A 25,017-nucleotide genomic window follows, 5' to 3' on the forward strand; every position below is an offset into this window, starting at 1 on the left:
CAATAAGGATGATCACTCGAAGAACCCGTGGTAAACTAATAAATTCAGGACAAAATGCCTTTATGAACTTAAAAGAGGAATTAATAAACAATGAATTAATTGACTTAGTAGCTGATCTACATGGAATTTTGGCTGCTACAGCTTTAAAATACACCACTGACTCCATTGTTGAATTTGTTGAAAAAACCCCTGTCACGTTTTAATATACAGGGTGAGTTTTAAATGAGTTCCCCCCTACATTTTTCTACATTTCTTAAGATATCAACTCCGGACCTAATCAGATCATTGTAGAGTAGTAAGTATTTCATTTTGACTGGGTATACATTTTTGGCCGCCATCTTGGATCCACCATATTGGATACAAAGTTTTTTTTTCAAATGTAAAGGTAGGGTTGTGACCCATTATTTCAAACTAGAATCTTACGCTGATTACAATGCCGCAATTAGTCTTTAAAAATCTTGTTCCTGTCTAAAGTTATGAGGACTTTTTATAACTTATTTTTAGCCCATTTTAACATTGTGCATTTACAAACTAAAACCATAATCTCGAAATAGTGCTAGATAAAGATAAGTATAGCCTATACCACTATTCATTGTCGACCTATTTTCACTTGGTTATGACGGATGTAGTTTTTTTCGGCCGCCGTCTTGGATCTGCCATTTTGAAATGTGATAAATTAATTAAAATATGAAGGTGGTGTTGTGACCCATCATTTTGAACTACTTTTTTTATAGGGAACTCAATGCTGCAATCCGTTTTTGGTTATCAAGCTTTCTTGATGAAATATTAAAATGCTCTAATTTAAAATTTAAATATTTCAAAAACAAAAAATGCAAATCAAATGAATAAACGGATTGCGGCATTGAGTTCAGCATAAAAAGGTAGCTCAAAATGATGGGTCACAATACCACCTTCATATTTTAATTAATTTATCACATTTCAAAATAGCGGATCCAAGACGGCGGCCGAAAAAATTACATCAGTCATAACCAAGTGAAAATTGGTCGACAATGAATGGTGGTGTATACTTATCTTTATCTAATAGGCTACTATTTTGAGATTATGGCCATAGTTTGTAACTGCACAATGTTAAAATGGGCTAAAAATAAATGTATAAAGAGTCCTCATAACTTTAGAACAGATCAAGATTGTTTAAATCTAATTGCACCATTGTAATCAGCGTACGATTCTAGTTTGAAATAATGGGTCACAACCCTACCTTTACATTTGAAAAAAAAAATTTGTATCCAATATGGCGGATCCAAGATGGCGGCCAAAAATGTATACCCAGTCAAAATGAAGTACTTACTACACTCTACAATGATCTGACGTGGTCCGGAGATGATATCTTAAGAAATGTAGAAAACAGTAGGGCCAGTAGGGGGGAACTCATTTAAAACCCACCAACTCACCCTGTATATATGATAAACAGTTAAATAAATTTGTTTCAGGGGAGCTGAGAGTAGTGAAGCCTGTCAACCGTCCAGTTAGACAGACAATATCTGCAATAACTACTCTGACAGTACGAGCTTATGATATGGGTAAGCCACTCAGGGATTAAAGTAGGCCTATGTAGGTTGTCTTGGATCAATGTTGTCAAAAATATTGATGCTTTTACCACTTTTTACTTTAGGAAATAAATCTGAAAATTTATAGGGAATATTTTAGAAGAAATCAAGCCGGGTAAATGGAAATTCGCTTAGTATGCAGGTTTGCTGCGACGGGGGTATTTATATGTATATTTAGGTAAATTAAGATATTGTGTTTTGCTAAACCTATGCATAAATTAAACTAAAGAATATCATCAATAACTAAATTTTACGTCGTTGATTTTTGTTTTTAAAATTCTGTTGTATATGTGTTACTATAATTAATTATCAAATGGCAATAACATAGCTTTCAGTTCACATTTACTTCATTTGATAAATTTATTGTTTGTGTTTTGCCACACCACTGATTAAATTAAACCAAGGAAAATATCATAAAACTAAGCAGTACACAGGGTTCTTTTGTTTCTAAAATCAATGAAATATCTGTTACTAAGTTTACTTAATGGTAAGTGTGAAAATGTAAAGCCAATGGATGATGGAACTGATTAAAAGAACTGGTTTGTATATTAAGTTGTTTGTTGATATTTTCGTAGAGTAGAATCAGAGATGCAATGAAACATATATACTGTATTTGCTGTTAAATTGTTTAGTCCTTGATGCTTTGATAATCTATATATACTTATTTAATATGCAAGCAGGATGTTTGTGACAATTACTCCTCCGAAACTACAGAACCGATTGTCATATTTATGGTCTCATTGGAAAGAGCGATGGTAATGTGAAGTTAAACATGATAATGTGGTAAAGAAACTTTCTTTTTAGGGAAATAATTAGAGAGTGAGGCCCTGGGGCCCTTTAAAGTTTTGTATTTCTCCATAAGATTAACATGGGAAAAAAATTTTTATGATAATCATATTAGTTTTGTCTGCTGTCTTTAATGCTAAATTATTTGTTTCCAATTTTTTATAGTACTTATAGATGTAGTTTCTTTAATATTTCAAAAGATTGTATTGATAAGGCATAGCAATTTCGTTTAAAACAGCTGACTTATTTTGCTAATGATTTATTGTGAGTGAAGAAACTGAAATAGAAGGATTTGTGATTTAATACTAGGTGTACAATGCAGTTGTCTGCTTGCAATATTGAGCGGAGCCAGCATATTAATTCAATGTCAATGACATTTTAAATAGAATGCCTATTTGCAGTAAGTATCCAAAGTCAATCATATAAGTCATGATTAAGAGAATGAATTGTCTACTTGCAGGAATCATATTCTATGTTTCATCTAGTTCTCATGAATTAAATGTCTACTTGCAGTATCCAACGCCAATGATATATTTGGTTCGCATAAATGGAATGCCTATTTACAGATTCTAAAGTCAATGGTACGTCTGGTTCACGTAGACGGATTGTTTACTTGTATAGTATCCAAACTCAATGTTACATGTAAATGAATAGTCTACTTGCAGTATCCTAAATCAATGGTCCATTTATTTTGTTCACATAAATAAAATGTCTAATTGCAGTATCCGAAGTCAATGGTAGGCTTAGGCTTACTTCTGCTTCACTTATATGGGATCGGGATGTCTGTGCAGTATTCAAAGTCAATGATACGTCGGGTTCACGTCAACGAATTGTCTAATTGCAGTATCGAAACTATGAGTGTTATATTTTATTCATATTAATGGAAATCCAGTAGACTGCAAATAGGAATTGCAGTACATATTCAAAGTCTACATTAACTATATGTGTCTTGCTCACATAAAATACTGTCAGTATCCAAACGCAATATATGGTGCATCAGCCTAATTTTGGCAACCCTTATAATTTTTCTTCAATGTCTTCTTTCTCTTAACCTCACTAATTAGTTTTTTTATCTGACCAATTCATAATTTAGTTTTATGATAAGAATGGATCTTTTATAAATAATACATTAACTTTTTGTTTGTAATCATTTCCTAACAGCGAATAATAGCAGTTAAAAGTAAGAAATATATTGTCAACCACTTTTAAAATTTCCCTTTTGCGCAATAAAATTTATCAATACCATGTAGACTAAAAAGAATAAGTGAAAACTTTAGGAGTTGGTTTACCTTGAAACCTTATTTTTCTTAGTATTTGGAACCTATATATTTTTCCAACTTAACTTTAGACTACTATATGGCTATGTTTAAAAACTATTTTGTAAGTTATTATCGCAGAGTAAAGCGAGGTGGTAGACAATAAGCCTACCGGTAGGCCTATTTGGTTAAACGACGCTGTTACATTTTCTCATGAATTTGATAGAGAATCATATAGGCCTAATTTAATTGGTGATTAATTTTTTTCGAAGTGCACACAGCAATATTAGTATTAATCCTTTTGGATTTTATTGTCTAAGTTACACCATTTAGTTTTAAACCTTATCTGTAAACCAAGTGGTTGTGATGATTTCATTTTGTAAAATGATTTAGTATTTTTATAGCTACAAGTACCTTTTTTACAAATTTACTTGCAAATCAAGGGCAGAGTGATTTTGTTGTAGTGTTTTTTTTTTTTACCTCGTTTTATCTTCTCCTTCTCCACGTAACATATAGGCTTAGGCCTAATTAGTTGACTATTCATTGTTGTTATTAAAAAGATCAGAACGATTATACAATTAAATATAAACGGCATGACTTTAATCACTCAATATAGAACTGATTGTTACTCAATTCGTATTACATGCATTAGATTAATATGCTCTTCAGTATTCATAAGATTTTTTCTTTTGTACTGTATTTATAATGTGGTAGATTTGTTGACTAACATATGTCGAGGCTCTTGTTTACTTCTTAGTGTTAACTCGCAAATATTGTCATGGTGACCAATTAACCCATAAGGCCCATGTTAAATTTCTAAAAGTTTGCATTCATGTAGTAAAAAGTCCTATGGTCCGATTTGTACCATTTCAGATTTATACCTTCCCATGGTAGGGTACTATGACTGTGTTAAATTTCGTGAAGATCGCTTCAGCCGTTCAGGAGGAGTATTTGTAAAACAAAAGCAGGAGTGTAGTATAAGAGCTTCGCTCGCTCCGCTCAATAAAGAAAAGTGAAATTTAAAAGAAAAATTCATTTAAATTTTATAATTAGTAGTAACTTCAAAATTGAAATTTAAAATGTCAATAATAAATAAAAAGATATGTAAATAAGGGAGATGAAATGGTGGTATCTACTACTTACCAGAATTAAAAGTCATAACTTAAACGTTTCTATTAAAGCCATAAAAGTTGAATTTTGTTTCTAAAAGCGTTAGCGGATGTGTAACTATTATATGCAACAGATTTAAAGATAAAAATGTTTATATTTTGTGTCCTCTTCCCGTTGCAAAGCACAGGTACAACAGCTAGTACATGATATATCAAAGATAATCAATAATATAAGTACAAAAATATCTTAGTCAAGGAAATTGAGTCACTTTTAGACACTGATAAAACTAATTATTTTTTTCATTTTCAACTTTTTGAGGTATAAGAGCTCTAATACAACTATTCAACTACATTGATACCAAATTTCAAGAAAATCTGTTGTAAAACGACCTCTGAAGCGGGGGACGAAATTTACATGTTTTGTCAGAGGCTACTTCGCTACTAGCCTTTTACGAAACTTGGCTCAGGCGGCAGATGAATCACCGACGTGTCGATTTATTAGTCGTATGTTTACGATGTTTTCAGAATGGTGCGCATAATGACCCTGCACTACCCGCCAGTCCTCAACACATTCCCCCCAAGGTCATATCCCCAAAACGCAGGGTGATGAAGACTCTTAAGAAATAAAGATAATATTAAGGAATCAATCATGCTTGTGAAAGCAGAAGATGAAAAAGTAGTTCATAAAAACAATGGTACGAATTCAACAAGGTAGAAGATTAACTGCTGCATTGAATGTAAAGTACGTAAAGAGGAAACTAGCAATATGCTGACATCAATAAGGACTCTGGAAACCGTCATAACTCTATTAAAAACAGAAAATAATGTATTAGTCAATGAATTACGATCTGTGAAAAAAAGAGCATCTAACAATGTTTAACATTTACTGTTGGACATAAAACATGCCTTTTTGCCCGAAATCAATAGTGGAGACCTTACGTGATCCAACCTGTATATTATATTAGTCTTTTTTTGTTAATAATTAAACCATATATCAAAAATAACAATATATATAAATACTAGCTGAACCCGGCAGACGTTGTCTTTCCTTTGACTATTTATAATCCCGCGGGCTTTGCCCCATTTAACTTTTTAATTTTCAAGATGATCTCGTTCGCATGGCTCAATCACGTCCTGGTTGAAGTTCGTTCGCTACGCTCACTCACCTTTAGGTTGGAGCTCGGCCGCATAGAAAACGACCTGCGTGCTAATGCTAAACCAATGCAAGAGGAGGTCGCTTTCTAAGCGGCCAAACTATAGTAGTTTTATCTAGTATCACATTGTGAAACGAAAGTCATGAAAGTCTTTATCTTACTAATATTATAAATGTGAAAGTTTGTGTGTTTGTTTGAAGTTCAATCACGCATAAACCACTGGATGGATTGGGCTGAAATTTGGCATGATGATAGCTCACATTCCCGATTAACATATAGGCATATTCTTATCTCAAAAATCCTTTCGGGCTCTGCCCCAGTGGCTCTGTAGTTCCCCATGTTAACCTAATGAGTATTCATATTTAAAGGGAATTATAGAATTTAGTCAGCTGTTTCGACTAAAAAAGTTGGTTCTATGATATACAAAAGCATTAAAAAGTTATAAGATTTACCAACAGGGTGCAGCACTATAATCTTTTTTGCATTTATGTAAACAGCTTATTTGAACTAAGCAGCAACAAAAAACTGTGATACGCAATGAGAACTGTCAAAGTAGGATTGTTTACAGTTATGTTTATATTTTAAAGTGTCATGAATATATTGTGATTTTTTGTGAATTCGTAATAATCTATTTTTCTTTATTGTTTAGGGGAAGTGGTAGAACATGAACTACAAACACATGGGGTTCATTATGGCTATGGTAGATGTGTGATACCATTAGTATACCGTCAATTTAAAGAAGCAAATTTTATCAAAATGTGTCCTTCCCCATTGCAAACGCAAAGCTTGAGTATAACTGCAATAAGCATTTTAAACTTGCATGCCAACCCCGTACGAAGGACGGGTACTCTGCTAGTTTTTGTTATAAATAGTTAATTTTATTCTTAGGTCTATAGACAGTTGTCATTGAAAGGTATAAATGTAGAAGTGAAAACAACAGTGACTTGAACCAGAAACAAGGAAAACAAAAGTTGTGAAAGGACTCACTGAGGACAATCTATCAACCATTTTCTCGTGAGCTGCGTAGATGAGCCTATATATTTTTCTGTATTTTGCAGCAAGTTAAAATAAAAATAAAAAATAAAATGTTTGAATTGTACTGATATAAAAACTGTCCAAACACAAAAAAACAGTGGGTACAATTCCATATTGTTGGCACAAACAACCGAATGAAAATATCGATCGATATCAATTATTCGATATATCATTTGGTTAGTTAGGTAAGGTTAACCTACATAAGGTTGTTTGTGCCAACAGATATGGAAGTGTACCCAAACTAGTTAGAATTAAAAGGTAAAACATACTGTGTAACCATTAAATACTGTTATGTAATAATTTCAGGTATTCCCACCAAGTGGAGTATAGCTCAGGTGCGTGTATACCCCCATACCAGTGGAGTGCGAGTGTTGGTGTTTTTGGTACCAGGACGTCCTGACAAGAGCTCTGCAGAGCAGCTACTAGAGAAGGCCACTGGCGCGCCAGTCACTGTTCAGCAAGTCACACCTCTACCTCACTATCGCGGGCCCATGCCAGTCCAGGATCTCTCGCAGGGTAGTGGGCACTCTGACAAGTAGGTTTATGTTGAAATGGCTTAGCTTGTGTTTGCTTTATCTTCCTAAACCATTGACCAAGAAAAACAATGATGCGAAAAACAATTGCATTTTGTCTCTGAAAAGACAAAGATTTGTCAGCGATTTTCAGCTGATTGCCAATTGCTCTAGTGGAACTCTTTTTAAATTCTTTGTTTATTGATGCTATACAGTACGGTCCACGAGAGTCTGCAGTAGAGGGAGGAGCCTATTTACCACATGACTTTGAAGGAGCCAATGAGGAAAGTGTGGTGTTACCAAATCTAATAATACCAGCTTATTTGAAAATATTGTTTAGTATATTTTAGTGTTGAAAAGTAGTGAACAGGTGATGTTGCAACATCGTGCTAGTACAGTCGTGGTATTGGCTGCCACCAACTGCAGACTCTCGTGGCCCCTTGATTTACAATATTTGGTTGGGACTTGCTATTCTAGCAATCTGTTAACAAATTTCCCATATATGGATGGAATAAGCTATTACTGTAGGTCTCATGGTAAGGCATGGTGGATGTCCCCAGAGGCCAAAAATACCATCTGTTTGAATTTATATTATACTAGCTGCTGTACCCATGCTTCGCAACGAGAAGATGTACTATTAATACCGCCTAATCCAAACACTTCAGTTAAGTAGTTTGAATTTATAAAAAAAGCCACCAAATTTATACTAAAAGTATACCGGTAACTTACATTGTAATTGTCCTACTTTTTACATGAAAATATACCAATAACATTATTTTCATAACTTAACAGAACCCCAGGCCTGGGTTGATACAGCAACGGTTGTGGATTTTTTTAAATTTCCATAATCAATGACATACGGTAGTTTCAAAATAAATAATTCATGACAAAACTTTAAAATAGTCCTAAAAAAAAACCTACCACATAGTTGTGTTAATCATATATTTAATTGGTTTGGATCAGCTGTCTGAAATTGTGAATCAAACATTTGGCAGTTCTGATTGTTTACATTGAAATGTTAACACATAGGGTAAAGATTGTGAATTTTCTCATGTTTTCATGGAAACCAATTATTAATACAGTAGAACCTTGATACCTAACAAGACTCTCATGGGGATTATAAAATAAATCTGGTTATCAAGGTTGACTTCTTATTGAGGTTTGCAATAACATGTGTTTAGAGGTAAAATAAATTCAAGGGGATTTAAAAATACACTTGTTATCAAGAGTGACTTTATCGAGGGTCTTCTTATCGAGGTTCCACTGTATTTACTTTTGAAAACCTCACCTTAAAACTTTGGACATCCAAGGGACATCCCGAGAGTAACTCGGCTATGGAAGTGAATATGCCTATGACATTCCTAGATATGTGGAACATCTTTGTGCTTAATTTTGGCTGTATCGGTTTAGTATTATAGTCGTGACAGCTGCCCAGACGGACAGACAGACACCACCTCAATTTTATAATAGTATAGACTAGCAGAGCATCTGTTTTTGTAGATGGTTGACGTATAAGTGTAACGTGCTCATTGCAGTTACTTGTGTTAAGCGTTTGCAACAAGGAGAGGAGATATTGGTTCTTTAAATTTACTGTGTAAAATAGTTACACATCTACGATCCACCATTGATTTCAGAACAAAATTCACTAATAAAATGGTAAAAACTTATTAGGCGTCGTAGTAGAATATGAACACACCCTCACACAGATTTGAAAATCGTGTAACTAAACTACACAATTTAATTTTTATATGATAATTAAAATCTGACTTTAAAGTGCAATTAAAGTGAGTGCATACAATGTTGTTCTGATAGGAGTGTGGTGGTGGCTACAGTCATGTACGGAGACAACTCTGTAGCTGCTACGGAAGTGGAAAAGCTGCATCAGTCAAGCAACAAGACACAGTTGGTAGCAGCTGTGGTAAGAACATCACAGTACACTCAGATAAAGATAGGTTTTACCTTTTCCCCTTAATCTATGTCTAGTCTATTATAAGAAAGTATTTTTTGTCAAAATTTTTCAGTTTGAGTTTTGGGTAGAAATATTCATTTTGGGTTCCCATGAAACCAAAATGTGGTTTTTGAAATGATGTCTGTGTTTGTGTGTGTGTATGTATGTATACATGTATGTATTTATGTGTGTGTATGTGTACAGACTACAAGTAGTCATATTTTGATGAAATTTTGTATGTGGATGATGAAGGAAGTACATGGGTGATAAAGACAAAATAAAAATGAAGACTTTTTAATTTTTATTTTGTGATGGGGATTTTCACCCACCACGAAAAAAAAAAAACAAAAATCTGATTTTAACAAAACGGGTCTAACGATTTTGACAAACAAATTTATATACATCTTAACCCTGAACAATAAGACACAACTTCCAACTCTGTAATTTAATGGTTCAAATTTATGGCAATTTTTGTGTTTTTCTCTATTAATCTCTATGATTTACTCCCTACATTCTTCTTACTCATTAATTTAATAATGTAGATACATACTGTACTTCCTGTAAACTCATCTATTCTTACCATCCTATACTCTACTGTCCCCACTAAACGCATATTTTAACCACATACTGCTTCACAAATTCCATACAATCAACTCAAACTACTAACAGATTTTTCATTCACCTGGTTCTGTCCTACAAAAAGCAAACTACAGACTACAACAGTTTACTCTCCATTCAAATACTGTATCAGACATTTTAAATTTACAGTTTTTTATTTACTTTCTCTGTAACCATAGCCATACAACAACGCTTAGAGTACTAAATTGATTTTTTAAGCTCTACAAAATTGTTTGGAAAATATTGCAAAACGTTATGTTTTGGTACCTAGTCAAAAATAAGAAAACTTTATTTTTACCCCAGGATGTAGAAAACCCTGTTCCCATAGCTTGATTGTGCTAGTTCTCGAACTCGTTTGAATAAACTTAGGTTTTACAGGTTTTTACCTTCATCAAATGCATATAATTTTTACTTGAGTTATAGTGCTAATGGACATATCTACGAATTTGAACATCAAAACAAACAAAAAATTGGTCCCGAGTCTAGGTCTTGCCATGAGACCTACTGTTAGAAAATGTTTAAAGTTGTTTCTTTTCTACTGGCTCAATCATGTCACATGTTATAATTCATATGGTTATTTTAATATTGTAACTCTTGTAAACAAAACATGAGTTTTGAATTAAAATAAGAAAATAAAAGCTTGTGTTACAAAAGTGGTTTTAATATTATAATTATTTATGAGAAAATCACTTATTTGATTGGCAAGTTTTTACATTTGGCGACCCTGCCAGGATTATATGATATTTAAGTCTAATATTGTATAATTTAAATTAATATGAGTGAAACTGAAAGAAAAGGACTTAGGTCAGTTTTTACCAAAAAGGCCAAGGCTATTGAAGAACTTGTAGACAACAATGCTGATTTGAGGATTATTTTACCAAAATATAATTCATTTATGGAGTTTCATGAAAAATTACAGAAAGTAAATGAAAAAGTGTTAAGCAAGTTGATAGAAAATGAGAATGCTAATGAAGAGGACATTGAAAATGAGATGACAACAGCTTCTGAATACAATGAGAAGTATCATGAGGTAACTATGTTAGTTCAAAATACTCAGCTAGCTGTTGCAGTTGATTCACATTCAAATATTAGTATACCGGCCCCTTCAAATTGTACTAAAGTAAGACTCCCAAAAATTGAGCTTAAAAAATTTGATGGAGAAATAAAAAATTAGATTGGGTTTTGGTCTCAATTTGCTAAAATACATGATGACAATAATTTGAAAGATGAAGACAAATTTGAGTATCTTTACCAATCAATGAAACCAGATTCTCCTGCTCAAAAACTCATTGAAGGTTTTCCAGCATCTAAAGAAAACTATGCAAAAGCTGTAGATGTTTTGAAGTCCCGATATGGGAAAGACGAGTTCCTCATTGAATATTATGTAAGGGAATTGTTAACCCTAGTTCTTAAAAGAGAGGAAAATCTTTCTGTGACATATCTTTATGATAAATTGGGGGTACAGCTTAGATCTTTAGATTCATTGGGTGTAACCAAAGACAAATTTGCAGCAATACTTTTCCCTTTAGTAGAATCAGCTGTCCCAGAACCTGTGTTTAAAGTATGGGAAAGACACCGTGTTCTACAAAATGTATCAACTAAAGAACCAGAAAATTGTCTCGTTCAGCTTTTGAATTTCTTAAAAGTTGAAGTTGATGCAGAGGAAAGATTAAAGTTGCGGGTTAATAAGTTTGATCAAGATACTGTTGGTAAACAAGAATGTAAAACGACTAAATCTCTTAAGCCAAAGACAAGCTTACCTTCTGCTGCTGTTCTTGTATCATCTTCCAAACCGGAGTCAGTTGTTAAATACAACTGTATATTTTGTTCAAAACGATCTCATTTGTCACATGAATGCTTTTCATTGATCGACTTGAACAGAGATGAACGGGTTGAGATAGTAAAGAAAAAAGGAGCATGTCTAAGATGTTTAAGAAAAGGTCATTTAGCAAGTAAATGTAGGTTACAAGTTAAGTGTATTTTCTGCAAAGGTAACCACTTAACTGTCCTATGCAAGAAAGTGCAGACTAATGATGAAAAGTCAGATGTATTCAACAAAAAGGAGCCCGAACAGAATAGCACTAATTCTGTAACAACAACAGAAAATAAGGTTACTTATTTACAGACCCTTTCAGCTAACATTTTAGGTCCGAATAACACAAAGAAAAGGGTAAGAATACTGTGCGATTCAGGATCTCAGAAGAGTTTTGTAACTGAAGAATGTGCAAGACAACTAGGTCTCAAACCTAAAGGAAGTGTTTTGGTCCAACAAGAAGTTCTTGGAGGAAGGAAAATGAAGCCAAGACAACATGCATTTTATACCCTTGCTCTGGAATCCTTGAGTTCAGACTACAGAATGAGTCTTAATGTATTGGAGCAGCCTATCATTTGTAGTCAAGTTCCTCAACTGACAGACCAAAATCTTATTGATGCACTGAAGAAGCAAAACATCATTTTAACTGACATTCCAACAGCAACAAATACAGATCATACAAACATCGATGTGTTGATTGGAGCTGATGCCTGGACCAATATCATCACGAACGAGTTCTTGAAAGTGAGCGATCAGTTGGTAGCAATAAGGACCCAGCTTGGTTGGACTGTTGTTGGCACATCAAATAGAAAATCATCATTCGTTTCAACGATGTTTGCATCCACCTTAACATCTGACATAGGAAACTTTTGGGACGTTCAACCATTAGGTATCGCTAAACCCCATCCAACAGCTTGATAAAAAAGAAAAGGATGCAAAAGTACTTGAATATTCAAAAAGAACAGTCAACTGGGAAATGGATGGGCGTTATGTTGTGAAGCTTCCATGGATAGATCCACCTTTAGAAACGAATCGCCATGCAGCAGAAAAACGGCTACAGACAACCGCACCACCCAATGGTTTAGTGCCTAAGATGATATTACAAAAGACTTGGACTTTGAAACATAGCAAGAGACGAATGACAGAATAAAGTGTAACATTCAAGCAGATGAGTTTAAAAGAGCTGAAAAAGTTATTTTTAGACTTATTAAACAAGAATGTTTCCCTGCAGAACTCAAATGTTCTACACTGAGTGGAATTTAAAATGCATAGATGATTATGGTATCATCCGACTAAAATCAAGGTTTATGTGAAGAATATAGTCAAGAATTCTTGTATCCTGTTATCCTACCATCTTATCATATTGCAGTTGACAGACTAATCGAACAGTATCATGTACAGAACACGCACGCGGGTGTACAAGCCTTATTTGATATTTTTCGAGGAAGAGTGTGGATACTTTTAAACTGTTGGTAGGGTTATAAACAAAAATGTGCACATGTGTAAAAAGATAGTAGTTAAATCACTGCAAGTCCCTTTACCCCCACTTCCTGAAGAGAGAACAAACATTTCAAACTACAGTAGTAGATCTTGCTTATCCAACGAATTGAAAAAAAAAATTGAACTGGTGGATTTCCTCTAAAAACATGTAGTTTGCGAAAGCCTTCGCAAAGGGGGGAGTGTGTTAGAAAATGTTTAAAGTTGTTTCTTTTCTACTGGCTCAATCATGTCACATGTTATAATTCATATGGTTATTTTAATATTGTAACTCTTGTAAACAAAACATGAGTTTTGAATTAAAATAAGAAAATAAAAGCTTGTGTTACAAAAGTGGTTTTAATATTATAATTATTTATGAGAAAATCACTTATTTGATTGGCAAGTTTTTACACCTACAGTAATAGCTTACAGTAGAACCCCTCATATCCGGCCTTGGTTTTACCGGTCCTCTGTTTATCCGGCCCCTTCCAGGAAGCCAATATCAAAATGTTTTTCTCACAACTTACAGACGTTTAGATGCAAGCACTAGTCTTTGTGACTTCTCAAGTCATCAAATAAATTGTTCTCGCTATTTATCTGTTTGTTTATACATTTATTTGCTGTGTCACTATTCTAAGTTGATCTAACCTTTGATCAGTTGGTTGATTATTTCCAAAGTAGTTCAGTACAGTATTATTAATTTTTGTATTTTACAAAATGGATAAGAATGTTGAGTTGAAATGCATGTACCATTTAAGTCCTAATGATTTTCAAGTCCAATTTATAGTCATTTTTACCTCCATTAATAGTTTTTGTTGCCTGGAATCATAATATTTGTAAGTTTTTCATTACTTAACGATTTTAACCTACAAATATTTTTTTCCTTTTTACAAATAAGTTTATTTTTCTAAAAATAATCCCAGAACAGACTGGAATGATACTTTTCACTACATATATTGATTACCTATTGTTATTACTGGTAGGAATTATCATTTTCATTGTTGGTTGGTTTATCCGGCCAAATCGTTATCTGGCCAGGGGTTTGGTCCCGTGGTGGCCGGTTATGAGGGGTTCTACTGTATTCCCTATAGTCCAGGATCTGAAGGGGGTTGAGAATGCATGGAAAGCCTGACGCAATTTTATTTCTGATTGTTGTTATAGGCACTATATTGATCATGAAAACACATGTTGCCGCCCCCCAGCGTTGTCGACATCCCCAAGGGGAGGAGGGGAATATGACGGGGGCGCCGTTTACTAAAACGCTTATAACTCGAGAACCATTTTAGATAGAACATTGAAATAAATGCCAATTTACTCATAAATGTGTATGACCTACAAAAATTTTATTATGTTTACATCCGTGTTTTTAACAAATTTCCTAGCCTATATAAGGAATAAGCTATTACCGTAGTACTCATGGTAAGACCTGGATCCGGGACCAATTTACTTTTTCGTTTTGAGGTCCCTAGAGGCCAAAAACACAATCTGTTCAAATTTATATGTATATTTATATATATGTGTATGTGTCCGTTAGCATGATAACTCGAGCAAAAATGGTCCGATTTTGATTAAATTTGGTATAAACGTGTAAACCTATATTTATTCGGGGAACCAGCATGATAAGACTATGGGAACAGGGGTTTATGGGGGGTTTTATGGGGCAAAAATAGGTTTTTCCCTTTTTTGACCCTAAAAACAAAAACTTTCACAATTTCTTTCCAAACCATTTTGTAGAGCTTAAAAAAACAAATAATTTTGAATATTGAAGCGTTATTATTTGCCAAATGGTTACGGAGAAAATTCCAAAAAATTGTAAATTTAAAATTCCCATGTTATTCTTATGGAGATTAAGTCAACTGTTGTAGTTTGCTTAGTGCTTGTTTAGTTGTTTAAGAACATATTTCGATCAAATTTGGAAAATACATTCATTTAAGATTTATTACTAAAATATTTACATTTTACAACAAAAAAACACTTTTTTACCCACCCCTGTTGCAGCAAACCTAAGTACTTGTTAAACTAATTCTATTTAAATAGGGAATAAATGCGATATTTTTAAGGAGGCATTTTAGTGTAAATCCAATCAGGCAAATGGAAATTCGCTTAGTCTGCAGGTTTGCTGCGGCAGGGGTATTTAACTCAGTTGTTATTTTGTAGCTCAAATTTGTGGCATTGTATTCTACTAATTAAGACCTTTATTTTGATGTGCATATCAATCAATCTATGCATACTTTTATGATTTTCTTCAGACCTCTATCGGGCGCCTCCCTGAGGTAGCTTATTCTAGCAATGCAATTTCAATGCATCTTTGAACAGCTGTCACTTTGACTCGGTTGTCCGTTTCAGTTCAAATTTGCGGCATTGTATTTTACTAGTAAAAGACCTTTCACCTGATGGGCATATCAACCCATGCTTACTTTATAGATTTTCTTCTTAACAAAAATTGACAATCGCTAAAAAAGGTAGTTTTTTTTATGAGAAATATCTAGATACAAAACTGTGCTGCCGTATCTATGTCGGTTAAAAAAATATTAAGCCGTTTCGGGACTTTAAAAACACACTGTTTATTGAAGATGTTAGCTTCAGTATAACATGAGTAGAATATGTTGTTAAAAAAAACCAACATTAGATACGGATTTAAACATAAAAACCTTTTTTGAAGGTCATAATTTTATGAGTAAATTGGCATTTGTTTCAATGTTCTATCTAAAATGGTTCTCGAGTTACAAGCGTTTTAGTAAACGGCACTTTCTGCCATACTGGGGGGCGACAACATGCGTTTTCATAGACAATAGACAATAGACAATAGACAATAGACAATAGACAAGTTTATTAGTCATTAATTAATTCACAAGAATTACAATAGACATCGTCAATCTAAACAATAAAAACATTATTTATAAACAACTATAAAATTTAAGTCTTTGTTTACAAATTGTAAATTGAAGAAATCACTTAACTTGTACATAGGATTAGCTTTACACCAAGAGAGCAGTTTTTTAGAAAATTCATTTAAGGGCAATGCACGAAAATCAACTGGAAACATGTTAAATATTTTGATCCCCAAGTGGGTATGATAGTTTTGAGATCTAGACAGTCTTACTCTACTTACATCAATAAAATTTCTATTTCTAGTTAAGTGGCTATGGACATTTCCTCTTAAAACATGTTTGTTTGAGTTCTTTTTCACAAAAATGGAGACTTCATAAATATACAGATTTACAACAGTTAATATACTAGATTCTATGAACAGAGATTTACAATGGTCTAATCTTTTGGCACCAGTAACAATTCTAATGACTTTTTTCTGTATCAATAACACCTTACCAATACCTACTCCATTACCCCAAATCACAATACCAAATCTTATGATGCTCTCAAAAAATGCAAAATAGGCTAATTTCAAATAGCTATTAGTGACATGATTCCTTAAACTGCTTAATAAACATTTGACTCTGGATAACCTTGTACAGATAAAATCAATATGATGCTGCCAAGACAGCCTATTGTCAATATATATACCTAAAAGCTTAACAGAACTAAAATCACAGATGTCATGGGTTGAAACCAATAAATTGTCAGTTTTGTCAACATTTAAAAGCAAGCCATTTGCAGAGAACCACTCTGTCGATTCACCTAAGGCATTTTCTGATAGGCAGTGCAACTGCCCTAAGTCACTGTGGCTACAGAACAGTGTTGTGTCGTCTGCATAGATTGTGACATCACTACAAGAAACATTAACAGATAGATCATTCATAAGTATTAAAAATAAGATGGGGCCCAAAATTGAACCTTGCGGAACTCCAAAATTTACATGAGTGACTTGCGATGTAATACCATTGACCTCAACCATTTGCCTACGATTACTAAGATATGACACAAATAAATCTAATTCACAGCCTTGAAAACCATAATGAGCTAATTTGTCTACAAGAATGGGATGATTAACACAGTCAAACGCTTTACTCAGATCACATAAGGTGATCTGAGCAAAGCACCTATCCTCTAAAGCGTTAAAAAGATTATTTACAACATGATCCACCGCTAAAGTTGATGAAAGACCTAACCTATAAGCAAATTGACAGTTACTAAACAGATTACTATGTTCAAAAAAATTACATACTTGGTTTTTGACTATTTTTTCCATAACTTTAGCCATTGTAGAAATACATGAAATGGGTCGGTAACTGCTAGGCAAATTTTTGTCCCCTTTTTTGTACACCGGGACAACCCTTGACAATTTCATAAAAGATGGAAAAACACCCTCTATGAGACAGCGATTTATACAATAAGTGAAAGGACTTAAAATAACAGAGCAAACATTTTTCAATAAATTACTCGTTAACCCATACGCATCTCTATTTTTTAACGACACAATCACATTTAAAACATCTAATTCTGATACCATTGTGAATTTAAAATCAAACACAGGTTGAGCACTTTTTGCCACCATTTGATGAGCATTGCTTTTTGACACATTCACTTTCTCACAGATTTCTTCCACCGCCGTGGAGAAGTAGGAGCTGTAGTCATCAGGGGATAGCGCTGACATATTTTTCTGCGTGGACCTCCCAGCAGCTGAGTTAATTACCGACCAAGCAGTCTTGCACTTATTGGTAGACCTCTCGATGAGTTCTTCGTTTTTTCTCTTCTTTGCTTCTCGGATAGCAGTGCGATACTTGCCCTTTAGATTTTTGGATAAAAAAAGAATGTCCTCATTACCATACATTTTATACACATCTTGATAAAACAGTATTAATTTTTTCATTTTTTCCAGCTCTGGGGTGTACCAGTTAACTTTATTTTTGAGAGTTCTATTTTTAAACACCTTCTTCTTCACCAAAGGAAAACAATCATTAAAATTAGAGAAAAAACAGTCCCAGAACAGATTGAAACTTTCTTCAGCAGATAAATTAGGGTCAAAAACCAAGTCCCAACTGACAGTGCTAAGGTTCATAATAAGGTTATCAACCATAACAGGCGTGAATCTTCTGGTCCATACTTCGCCGTCTTTCTGAAGTTGACGTTCCGCAGAAATTTGAGAATGTTCCAGTATTAACGCATCATGGTCCCCTAACAACGGGTTTACAACACTTATTTTATAGTCTGAAGAATTAACATTGGTTAGAACATTGTCAAGACACGCTGCGCCTCTAGTAGGTTTGTCATTTGCACAAAAAAGATTAAACTGTCTAAGTATATTCAAAAAGTTTGTAACACTAGGCTTTACAGTTGTGATGTCAAAGTCCGCATTGAAATCGCCACCAATCATGAGTTTACTCGTACTTCCCCTACTGACTAGGAAAGCTAGCATATCTTCCAAAGACCGCAAGAAAATGTCTACATTACCCATAGGCGATCTATATAATGACACAACAATTAGGTTAAAATGAGGTAGTTCAACCGCAGTGACTTCAAAGTCGAGTTCTAAACAAAATTGATTCAAATCAAATTTTTTAAACAGAATGTCCTTAGCAACAAGTATTCCAACTCCACCTCTTGATAGATTGGAACGACAAAAATTGTTTCCTAATAGGTAACCACTCGGTATATAAAATTCAGCTTCATCATTTCTTAAAAAATGTTCACAGAGGCAAGCAACATTAATGTCACAGTCATTCATAAAAAGCTCCAAATCACCAAGTTTACATTTAAGACCCTGTATGTTTACTGATAGTAGCTTGATAACTTGATTTATTTTGGGTGATCCCTGGTTTCTATAGTCCTGTTTGATACTGGGCCTAAAAAATTGTCTTGACCAGCCCTATCCCAACGGTTTGTCCTAGGGGGGCGATATCTCCCAATCTTACTCCCTACGGGCCAGAGGTTAGGATGCATGAATTCCTCACCAAGATCGAAAGGTACACCTACCTTGAAAGAGCGATAACTGTCATACCTTGACACTATAATTTGACACTGAAAATTGGCATTTTCTTTTAAACTTCTCAAATATTTTAAGATTGAGTCCGAAGTTACCGAAATGTCCATGCCTGTCAGAAAAAGCCACATCATTCTCTGAGCTGGTTTAAGCAAATTGTCCTCACTTACCTCTTGAGTCCCATGCACAACTTTATTTCTTATAGTAGGCCTACCTTTTACAGCCTCGTTGTAAGCCTTGGGCTTCGACATACCATGAGCATGAGCCTTATCCTCAGAATCCATAGGCCTAACTATGGTTTCAGATTTCTTCTCATTATAAGTAATGGTTTCTGGATACTTTCTATTATTAAAGCGCCTTTTATTATTTCTGACTTCTGTCCAGTCAGAAGAGTTGGTATAAATTCTACTTTTGTTTGAATAAGAACAATTTTCTCGTTGTTGGTTATGTCTCGAATATCTTGGGTTTCTAGAATGCAAGTCACCGACTTTAGGTTGCAATTGCAAGTCTCCGTCAACGCCAACTAAATTATTATTTGTTAATTCATCTTTGCCATTGCATAGAGCATTGGAAGTCATTGGTTCACCGATCGTTTGATCGAAAGTCATATCGTCGACAGCGTTTTTTGCACTCTGCCGGAGAGAGGAAGAGGAAGAACCACAAAACCCTGAAATGTTCGACATTGCTAATTCCTGTTTACTCCCGTCTGCAGACGACAGTGACAGTATTGTATTGCTTAACCTTAAATTTCCATCAGCTAAAGAGTCCATTCGCTTATTTAGTTCTAAATTGTCATTTATCACTCCTTTTACAAGCCCCACTAAGTTGTCAACAATTGATCTCAAATTTAACAAATCGTCCGTATCCCACACTTTAGTGACTAACCTGTCTATCTTCAGCACACAGGTTGAGCAGTACCACTTAATGTCTTCTTGTATCTCATTAATAAGCTCTCATAATCACCATAGTGCCTATAACAACAATCAGAAATAAAATTGCGTCAGGCTTTCCATGCATGCTCAACCCCCTTCAGATTCTGGACTGGCCTACTATATGTGAAATTCAAAATCACCTCACACTCGAGTTTAGAGCTCTACAGAAAAGTAACCAAACTACTTCAAAAAACACGGAATACATAACAAATGTTGTTGTTTTATTTAACGAATTCCTGTGAAAACAAATTTGTTTAGCTCTTTAATTAAAATCTTTATGATGGTCGGAAGGTAAAAAAGCTGTGGTTTTAGAGTTTCAAAAACCATATTATGAATTTGAAAATTTGCACAATGTAAAAAGTCAGAACTTCATCAAACTTTAATTTTAAAAAACACATATAGTAATTAATTATCGGTAGTTTGTGAGTTGTTAGAAATTGTACTTAATCTAAAAAGTTTTTCTTTTGTAATTATGTAAATTAACTTTTTCTAAAAAAAACGGCAAAAGATAGAAACAATTTGAAAAGCTTGTGTTGAAGTTAATTATTTTGGTAATAATTGGAATATTCATGCTCAACCTTATTGTTCCGAATATTTTTTATATCAATTGACATTTAATTTGGATGATGTAGCAGCTAGCAGGGTAAGGTACTTCCAGACTACCGCCACCTCTGACTGGGCGCTTACACCATACAGTGTTTCCAAGACCTGGACACTGGGCGGCTATGAGTTGTGAACTAAAAAGATCTTCCCAAACACTAGTGCACTTTTTTCTATACTGGATATCTCTTATCACCTACTTTTCCTCCCTCACTTCTAAAAAATATATAGTACTAACTATCATAGCATACTCGTAATCGGACGATTTAGATTTGGTACCGGTACCAATTTCTAGTGATGCCAACACTACTAAAATTAGAGACAAACTGAGGTGGACTAATGATAGCATATTTGGGTGGTAATAATACTTTGACATTTTGAAAGAATGCAAAATATGATGTGTTCCGAAAGTCAGTCTTAGTGACACGCCCTGCCTGAATCACCATGCGCTTGGCCAGGGTCCATTGTGGCAACGCTGCACTGGATTCCTGAGCAGGCAATTGCGTCTGCACCCCTTGCAGATCAAGATTATCCAGTTTTATGGTTATTTATATACATAAATAATATGTGTAACAATATAGTTTGAGCATTATGAATATTCTAATTACCAAAACAATTACCCTCTAAACAACTTACTTTAAAAATGAAATGAATTCAGCAATGTGTTTCCAGCAGTTATGTTCATAATACAGTATCAGGTTTTTGCTAATGTCTTGCACAGGGCGCATACCAGACTGAGAACCGCTTGTTGTTCTGGATCTTGTTGCTTATTCTGCTCTTGATTGCTCTTACACTGCTCACTCTACTGTGCTGCTGTCTCTGTCCTTGTTGTCCTCTCTATGCAACCACCAGGTATGGGAGAAAACATTACATACTAAGTTTCTTAACATTCATTCATAACAGTAGTATTTTTAGTATTTTTGCTATAGTTTTCCAACGTACTCAAACATAATTTCTCTGGATTTCTACTTCAAAATTATAGTCATCCATCAGTGTAATGGTGCTACAGAGTATCATAAAGTTATTTATCAAGGGCTACACTTTAGAATCGGCCGGTGAAAGTAAAGTCTCTTCAAGATTGAAACCCCGTTGGTTGGAAATGATAGCAAACTCTCAAGTTTCAAAAAGAGAGCTGAAATATAAATTATAGTAATAAGACAACATTTCTTACAGGAAAAGAAGTCGCATTCATACTGCAGAAAAAGTCCAATTTGTGGTTAAGGAGGAAGATCCCGGACATGAATCTAAGTCAGTTCAAGGTAACTTAACTGTAAAACATAATATACTATAATTTAGCTAACAGAGTGTTTGAGTCATATAGCCTATGCATGTTAGCGAATTTCCCTATAGGGAAGTAGCTATTACCGTAGGTGGCACGGTAAGACCTAGACCCGGGACCGATTTACTTTTTCATTTTGATGTATTTATACAAGCTGATTGTGAAAATATGGAGAACAGAGAAAATACCAGTTGAATGGCAGGAAGCTGTAATTGTCCCCATCCATAAGAAGGGTGACAAACTAGGCTGCAAAAATTACAGAGGAATATCACTCTTAAGCACAACTTACAAAATACTCTCTAAAATAATTCTTAATAGAATAGAGAAATACGCTGCAAACATAGTGGGAGAACACCAGGCAGGATTTATGGCAGGCAGATCAACAACCGACCAGATTTTCATATTGAAAGAAATAGCATCTAAATACTGGGAATACAACAAAGACTTGTATATTCTTTTTGTTGACTTTGCAAAAGCTTATGATAGCATATCAAGACAAAAAATGTGGAAGTTGAAGGAAAAACACAGGATTCCAAAGAAACTTGTCAATCTTACGAAAATGTGCACATTTAAGACCATATCAAAAGTCAAAGTAGAAAATGAATACTCAGACACCTTTAGAATTAACACAGGACTAAGACAAGGCGATGCACTATCCCCATTATTATTTAATATAGTCATTGAAGAAGCGCTGAGAGAGGTGAGCAGTCTTCAGGGAGGTGCAAAGATTAGCGGGAAGACAAACGTTCTAGCATTTGCAGACGATGTGGCACTAATAGCAGAAAATAAAAAAGATATTAAGGAGCTAGCAGAAAAGCTAATCACTGAAACACAAAAAGTGGGATTAAAAATAAATGAAGAGAAAACTAAGATAATGAAGATAAGTAGACTACCTGATAACCAACCATACTTGGAAGTCTTAAATTTTAAATTCACAAAAACTGACAATTTTAAATATCTGGGAGTGACAATAACAAGTGAAATAGTACAGGAAAAATATTAAATAAAAATGAAAAAATTAGTTCAGGGATGAAACTTTGGTTTTAACTTCGTTTTACCAATGGAAGTCAAGATCCGATGAGTCCCTAACAGTCCCGATGGGGGAACATGGTTTTTAGGGGGTGGGGAGGGGGAATTTTGATATAATTCATTATTCACGATGTGAAGTCATTTAGGAAGTCGTTTTTAAGGTTTGTATACACGGTGAATCGATAGGAACCATATTTAGGTCGATAGAACCACCTCCATAAGAGATTTAGCATATTGGTACATGTTTAGTTGTTATTTTTCTACTAGGAGTAGGGGGAATTTTAAATAATTTATGATTTTTGACTTATGACTTGTTGGGTGTCGTTTTCAATGGATTTCTACATGCCAAATAGAATGGAACCACTATTTTGTCAATATAACTACATTATTAACAGATTTGGAGTGCTATCTGACTGAAATAAAATAAATGTTTGTGCACAAAATTAATTATTTAATATTTAAACATAAAAATTAAAACTATTATCTAAACATCAAGTATTAATTGAATGAGTTTATTTTTACAATAAATTTAATTTTTCCTATTATTATAAAATACCCCCTCACAGCAAACCTGCAGACCAAGCAAATTTTCATTTACCTGACAGGATTACTATTTATTTTCTATTTAAATAACATTAATTTTAATGAGTCATTAGGTTTGCTGCTACAGGGGAGGTAATAGGGGTTGTTTTTATTGAAATGTTGATAGCTTAGTATAAAATAAACAAAATTGCCAAGTTTGGTTTAAAAATATATCCACAAACAAGCGAACTACAACAGTTTATTTATTTTCCATTAGAATAACATGGGAATTTTAAATTTACATTTTTTTAAATTATCTCCTTAACCTTAAAGGATAAGAAGTCGGTGAAAAATTACTTTAATTTTTACGGAAAGTAAATAAAAGAAACGTAAATAAAAAGAACCTTATTTACTAGGCATATACTAAACTATTTAATATTTTAAGCTCTAGAAAGTGGTTTGGAAAGGAATTGTGAAATTCTTTGTTGATGAGGCCAAAATGGGAAAACCCAATTTTCTCCCCATAAAAATCCCCATAAACCCCTGTTCCCATAGTCCAATCATGCTGGTTCGCAAACTCGTTCGAATAAATTTAGGTTTACACGTTTGTACCAAATTACATCAAAATCGGATAATTTGTGCTCAAGTTATCACGCTAAACGGACACATATGTATATGAATTTGAAAGGATGGTGTTTTTGACTTCTGGGGACCTCAAAACAAAAATGTAAATTGGTCCCGGGTCTAAGTCTTACCATGAGACCTACGGTAATAGCTTATTCCCTATATGGGAAATTCGCTAAAAACCTGGTTGTAACTTAGAATGTATTCCTTTGACTTGCTGAAGGATATAAAAACAGTATACATATGTACAAAACATATAAAACATATATACAAACTTTGTAGGGGCTACGCAAAGGTTAATAGATATTTACTTGAACTTTAAATCATAAAACATGGTTTAAATCCTGACTTAATGTCAATGTATTACAATGTATTATGGGTTTATGGAGACTTTTGTGGGGAGAAAATTGGGTTTTCCCATTTTTGACCCCATCAACAAAGAATTTCACAATTTCTTTCCAAACCACTTTCTAGAGCTTAAAAGATTTAATAATTTAGTATAGGTATGCCTTGTTGTACGCCTAACGGTTAAGGAGATAATAAAAAAAAATTAAATTTAAAATTTCCATGTTATTCTAATGGAAAATAAATAAACTGTTGTAGATAAATAAACTTGTTTGTGGATATATTTAAACCAAATTTGGCAATTTTGTTTATTTCATACTAAGCTATCAACATTTTAATAAAAACAACCCCCATTACATCCCTGTTGCAGCAAACCTAATTATTAATTAAAATTAATGTTATTTAAATAGGAAATAAATCTGACAGTTTCAAGGACAAATTTTAGTAGAAATCCTGCCAGATAAATGGAAATTCGCTTGGTCTGCAGGTTTGCTGCGGCGGGGGTATTTTTTATTATGGGGAAAATTGAA

At 33.9% G+C, this 25,017-nt stretch overlaps 1 protein-coding gene across 1 annotated transcript in view; it reads left to right on the forward strand.

Annotated features, from left to right (window-relative positions):
- LOC128983577 (cadherin-86C-like) overlaps positions 1–25,017 on the forward strand; it is a 297,541-nt gene that overhangs the window by 245,645 nt on the left and 26,879 nt on the right. Inside the window, exons 15-19 of the mRNA XM_054402910.1 lie at positions 1,452–1,541; positions 7,215–7,443; positions 9,233–9,338; positions 21,410–21,540; positions 21,862–21,947. Of these exons, the coding sequence (XP_054258885.1) occupies positions 1,452–1,541; positions 7,215–7,443; positions 9,233–9,338; positions 21,410–21,540; positions 21,862–21,947 (642 nt within the window). The remainder of the gene's footprint in view (positions 1–1,451; positions 1,542–7,214; positions 7,444–9,232; positions 9,339–21,409; positions 21,541–21,861; positions 21,948–25,017) is intronic.

The sequence above is a fragment of the Macrosteles quadrilineatus genome, unplaced genomic scaffold, assembly GCF_028750875.1.
Source record: "Macrosteles quadrilineatus isolate MER2022 unplaced genomic scaffold, UCM_ALF_1.0 Scaffold_1__1_contigs__length_201487025, whole genome shotgun sequence".
Classification (NCBI taxonomy): Eukaryota; Metazoa; Arthropoda; class Insecta; order Hemiptera; family Cicadellidae; genus Macrosteles; species Macrosteles quadrilineatus.